The following is a 5,957-nucleotide window of genomic DNA, read 5'->3' as shown; positions in this document are numbered from 1 at the left end:
GTTTTGGTCTTAAGTAATATTCTAATTTTCGGAGATACTGAATTTGGGATTTTCATTAGTTGTCAGTTTTAATCATCATAATTAAATGAAATAAACATAAACAATATATCAGTCTGTGTGTAATGAATGAATATAATATCCAAGTTTCACTTTTTGATTGGAATTACTGAAATAAATCAACTTTTTGATGATATTCTAATTATATGATCAGCACCTGTAAGGCCTCCAAATGTCATGAGTCAGGTCTTTGTGACAACACAAATAATTCGGCCTATGTTCAACTTCCTAAATCTAACAGCAGAATCTTTCGTCTGTTCTTCCTTCTACATAACTTAGAGACATGTTCAAATAAGGGCATGAGGGTTTGGCCATGGTCAGGCTCTCCTCTATAAAACTGTAACTTCCTTCTAACTGTATTCACTGAGACAGCACCTTGCACTGTGAAGGAAACAGAGTCAACCAAAGTAGGTAAAAGATTTTCACTTCTGACACTCCCTGAAAGTCAGAGAGAGTCAAAGTACTAGGTGCTCTGGGTAGATAATTTTCTCGCTATTTGAACAGTGAAACATTCAACAGGTTTTGAAGTTTCAGCAGTCCAACTTAATCAAAACAAGTATCTTCCGAAGTTATAGTCAATGTAGATTCCCTTTCTGTTTTTCCCTGAGTACAGTGGAGGGATAGTAACACAAATGAATTACATACTAAAAAGATTATTCCTTTCATATATTAAATATGTGAACGTATCATTTTAAGAGATACCATTTTTGTTTATATTACTGTTTTTTTGTGTTTTCTGTTTTTAGATCTTGTTGGCAGCAGCGGGGAAGGTGAGCATTCTCATTCGAGGCACTTAAAAAACATTTTAAATGCTAAAGGGAGCAGGGCTGAAATGTTTTATCTTGCTCCTTCGTAGACAATTGCAGCTACTGTATAGTGAACTTGTATTCCCAACAGGGTCATAACCAGGGTTTAGAAATTAGTGATGTCCATATTTTTGGTTTCTTTTAAAAGAGCTTACATAGTAAAATTACACCTAAACACAACTATAAGTCACACAAGCTAATGATAGTAAAATACTTTTATTATAGTTGGGCAGTGGGCAAAGCATTGTCTTTGGTTGAAAAACACATTAACTACAGGCTGTTTATCATGGTCTTTCTCCCCACTTCTTGGTTCACTAAAATTGCATAAAATAAGAGATACAGACACACAAGTTATGATCAGGAATTACAAATACAACAGGGAAACCTTGGTATACTAATTTCACAACATATAGGCCTATTAGGCATGTAACAGAACACAAAAATCACAGTAGCTCCAATTTTGGTACAGTGGAAATCATACCTATCAAACAGATGCTGAAGGGTACCTTAGGCATCAAATAACTAAGTTTTGTCACTTTTTCTGAAAGCGTTGGTATTGGCCGCCCTTATTAACGAGACAGGACAGACAGAGGAAACTTTCCACAGGAAACAGAATTCAACTTTTAGCAACTTTTAACGTTTTCATGTGCTTCATGTGCAAGTCTGGACACTGAGCGGGGAACAGTTTTTTTAAAGTTGAAAAGAGGGTTGCAGTGTAATCAGCTGCATCTGCATGGTCCTAAAGTCTTAATATAAGTTGATTGTGTTATCAATGAGAGTTTTGTTTCCGATTTTTTTTATTGATACTTATTTAATTATGGAGGTCCGGACCAGCTGATCTGCTGTCTAGTGACGGAGCAGGTTACAGGCCGGTACTGCAACGCACCTGGACAAACTCACACCAAACCTACTCAGTGCAGTTTTTCAAATCATGTTAGTTAATGATGCCAGGCTTAAGACTCAGAGCCAACTAAGACAACATAATGACACAAATGTTTTAGGTCTACCGATGTCCAGAGAATTAAGATAAGAGATCCCACTTATGTCCTCAAATGGCTGGTTGCTGTGCTGACTGAATCTTAATATGCTACACACTAGAGAGTCATTTCTGAGTAGTGAGAATGGAATACAGTCTGACTTTTAAAACTACTGTCAAATTTCTCAAAAACCAGCAACAGTAGCCTCGCCAAACGTCTTTTATGGTACACGTTATGTGTAAGATATAGTAAAAAACATATCAAATGTAAAGTACACAGGCAGCATGCGATGGTGGACACTTTGTTTAATAACAGCCTGCTGCAAACTATATGTTTAATTTGAGATTGTAATGTATTTAGTCTTGTTATCATTCTTATCCCTGATTCTAATCCTCTCTGCTGGTGCTGTTTGTCTATCACTCTCAGATGGCTGTCCTGTACTGGATGGCTGTAACGCTGGGTTTGTTCCTGTCTGCTGGAAACAGTTTGGCTGATGTGGACCAGAACAAACTTGCAGAATTTGTAACAGAGATACTGAAAAGGTAAGTCAACAAATGTATAGGCCTACTTAATATGATGTTCAAATTTTATTTTCATTTATCATAATAGAGGAAAGGTTAAATTTTATTATCAGGTTGACCATCTTCCTTTTCACAAATGAAACATGGCCAATATTCCCACAAATAAGTATACTTTATCACAACCTTGTTATCTTTTGAAAATGTTTAAAATAAATTGTCACTACATTTAATTTATGATGCATAATTAGTTCCTGATTATGCCTAATTCTTTCTTTACTTATATATGTAGTACGTATTTTATGATTATTGTCTTTTGATTTGGTGAGCTCTTCAGTCGTTTGATGGTGTTTGTTATTGCCATTTATTTATTTTGCTAAATCAAGTATTTATTAGGAGTGACCACAAATAAAGATCAATAGAAGAAACCTGATTTGACTGCCAATCTCGTAGTTGAATCTTCGCAGAGGCATTATGTCCTTTTGGCTAAAAATACAATAAATGTTTAGATATATAATAACCAGTAAACATAAAAAACTATTAAAGTTGCCATTGAAAAGGAACCGCTAATCAATTCTATGATCAGAGCATCTTTCCATCTATCAAACTTTCTGACCTTTGTTCTGTATCAACTGATCGAACTTACCGGTAACATTTTGTATTTTTCCTTTGGCAGGTATAGACCGATCTACACGGGCAGCAACGGTCAAAGGTCAGTGATAATATAAACATTACTCATAAAACACCTTTCAACACAGAAGTTACAATGTGCTTTATAACAGAGAAAAAAAGACAAATAGAAACAGACCAGATGAATAGAAAAACAAACACCAGTGACTGACGGATCAAATGCTACATTATACAACACATGTTCTCAATGATTTTGTATATACCTGTTTTTTTATTCACAATATTAAAAAAAAGTCACACCTAAATTCAAAATGCATAATTCTTTTTGATATTGTGAAGTCTACTGTTTAGTTTAGTTTGGTCTATCTGAATTTTTATGCTTTATCAATACACTGTTTTAAATGACACCTGCTTTACATTTTGTGTCTGTTTCCTCTGACAGAAGAGAACCCATGTTCAGTCTGGCTGTAACTATCCCATACAACAGTGACAGGAAAATGTATGACATCAGTCAAGTGACTGACACTGGTGAACAAGTCTGGCAAAGTATTTTGAAGAAATGTGAAGTGTACACCAGTAAGAGGATGGTCGCAGCTACAGTTCTGAGATGGCCCAATGTTGTGGATCAGTGTCCTGAGGGACGTGTGCAATGGTCTGATGTTCCAACAAAATGTGGTCAAACGTGGGCTGATGTTAAAAAAAATTGTCCTACAGAAATTGAAGATGGCAGAGCGGATCATGCAGAGTACCGTACTCTACAAAACTTTGACACCCTGGCTAGGGATCACGGCGAAAATGATTTGTTGCTTTTGTACGTTCTTGCTTCCCCGTGTGATCAAATGTGTACAAATTTATCTAGTCCCTATAACATTCTCAACAGCATAAAAATGATTCAGAAGTGGAAGAACTATGCTGTTGTGTTTTCCAATGTATTCAAGCCCCGTGATGGTGACCCCATACCTGACGAGGACCTACGTGGGGCTGTTGAGCGGCTTGGGCAGTCAGTTGGTCTGAGAAATATATTCCGTTGCAAAGGACGTGTGATGCAGTGCACAAGCTGCTCTAGTGGTACACAAGTTACACGCTTTTGTTATTCAGACAAACCATAACCTGATCCCAGCCACAACTTGCCACTTGCAACTCTATGTGATACACATCATGATCAGTGTGGGGGTGTTTAAAAAGATAATTTTCATTTTGTTTCAAATGTTTTAACTAAATGTATTTACAGCACTCATGTAATTGTATACTCGACTTCTGTAAAGCAAATGCTATCCTGTTTCTGATTAAAGCTTGGCTCAAAATGTGTGCTAACATAATCACAAAAGGGTTTTCTAATGCTCAGTTAGCCTTTGACACAATAAACTTGGATTAGCTAGCACAATGTGCCGTTGAAGCACAGGAGAGATGGTTGCTGAAAAGGGGCCCCTGTAGGCCAATGTATATATTCCACTAAAACTCTGCCCAGTTAAATAAATACTCAAGTGAATGACCAAGCCATTTAAAAAGGCAAATGACACAAACACACAGGGCCTAGAGCAGTGTCCAGTAATAGGCGGCCCGTGGGCCAAAATTGGGCCACCAGCAATAATATCTGGCTCGTGACCAGATTACTTTAATAGCAGCAAAAAAACAACAACATTATAGCGGCTGGTGCTGAAACAGATCTCAGTCATGACAGCAAAAGATACTCACGTAATCACTTCTTCTTAAGTGATTGTACCTACAAAATAAAATCTTTGCAGTGCTCCTTTATGTTATTTGAGAGCTTTTACTTTGAAAGGTTCTGAAGGAAATTCAAAAAAGTCTCTGGCTTGATTGACACTCCTCTGAAAAAGCCATCAGAAAACGTGAGATCGGATTCCTAGAGTTTGGTAATAGCACCAGTGTACTTCGATAACAATGTTGTTTTGAAAACCCAACAGGACGTTATCGGTCTTTATTAGACAGTGTTTAGCCATGCTAGCAGCATAGCTCTAGGGATGGCAATGTCTGTCTGTCAGCCAGTCCAACACTTGTTCTGGACTAACGTGACGTGACTATGTCTATTGGATTATACTATTGGATCGACAGTCATGACATGTACAAAAGACATTTATGGTATCTAGAAGATGTATCCTAATGACTGGTGATCCCAACATTTCCTTTAGCTCTACTATGAGGTTGAAATTTCTGGTGAAATGTCTCGACAAACATCAGATGGATTTCCATAAAGGAATGCAATGTACTATGAAATGCAGGGACGTGCACAGACATTTTGGTGGGCAGCGGCTCAAGTAAAAAAAAAGACAAATACATTAACTCAACAACATTTTAACTTTTCTACAAAATAATCAGTTCACACAGAGACCATGGTCTTCTTTAGTATTCACTAGGTTTATCACAGGAGCAGGTGACAGAAACGCAAACTATGCCACCATGTGCAGGTTTTCTATGCTACTAGTTTCAAGTATATATTTATGACATAGTTTCATTAATAATTTGTTTATTTTTCCACAAGGCAATAAATCGTTTAAATTCTTTTGGTGTTATTGGAATACATAATACTTCACATGAATCTTAACACTAAACTGTGGCATTGGGCTGCAGGAATAATTAAAATAAATGTTATTTAAATACTTTTACTTTTTGTTTCACAAGCAAGATGCCAAATGAGTAAAGATAACCTTCAGCTTCACACAGCCAAGCAACAGAATACTGAATTGCCTGAATACATTAATGTATTGATCAAATACTTTTACTATTGCTATTATATTACATTTACCATGCGCACGCACGCACGCACACACACACACAGAATTAGTGATGGTGACATGGACTTAGGTTCACATTTGAGGGAGGGCTGTCTGTATTAAATAAGGATCTATCAGCATACAACAAACTAATAGAATGCAGAGTTATTAGATGAGGAGCCCGACCATCAAAACTATCAAGTTACTCTTTAAGGCACTTTTTGATGGAGTGGTCAA

At 36.7% G+C, this 5,957-nt stretch overlaps 1 protein-coding gene across 1 annotated transcript; it reads left to right on the top strand.

Moving 5' to 3' along the window:
• The first annotated feature begins 406 nt into the window (after window positions 1–406).
• Window positions 407–4,315, top strand: LOC119898448. The gene is made up of 5 exons (XM_038712621.1): window positions 407–464; window positions 804–827; window positions 2,267–2,382; window positions 3,035–3,070; window positions 3,431–4,315. Exons 3-5 carry the CDS (start codon window positions 2,267–2,269, stop codon window positions 4,095–4,097), a joined length of 819 nt encoding a protein of 272 aa, XP_038568549.1. The 5' UTR covers window positions 407–464; window positions 804–827; the 3' UTR covers window positions 4,098–4,315.
• The last annotated feature ends 1,642 nt before the right edge of the window (window positions 4,316–5,957 follow it).

This window comes from Micropterus salmoides, unplaced genomic scaffold (assembly GCF_014851395.1).
Source record: "Micropterus salmoides isolate LMB-PRFRI ecotype aquatic unplaced genomic scaffold, ASM1485139v1 Ms_hic_scaffold_1, whole genome shotgun sequence".
Lineage (NCBI taxonomy): Eukaryota > Metazoa > Chordata > Actinopteri > Centrarchiformes > Centrarchidae > Micropterus > Micropterus salmoides.
Note: the sequence above shows the minus strand (reverse complement) of the source record. Positions and strands in the feature narration are given on the sequence as shown.

Excerpts from the sequence above, each read along its gene's own strand:
- LOC119898448 (XM_038712621.1), top strand. The coding sequence starts at position 2,267 with ATGGCTGTCCTGTACTGGATGGCTGTAACGCTGGGTTTGTTCCTGTCT. Across the intron at positions 2,383-3,034 it reads GTAACAGAGATACTGAAAAG|GTATAGACCGATCTACACGG; the intron begins GTAAGTCAACAA and ends TTCCTTTGGCAG. Across the intron at positions 3,071-3,430 it reads ACGGGCAGCAACGGTCAAAG|AAGAGAACCCATGTTCAGTC; the intron begins GTCAGTGATAAT and ends TTCCTCTGACAG.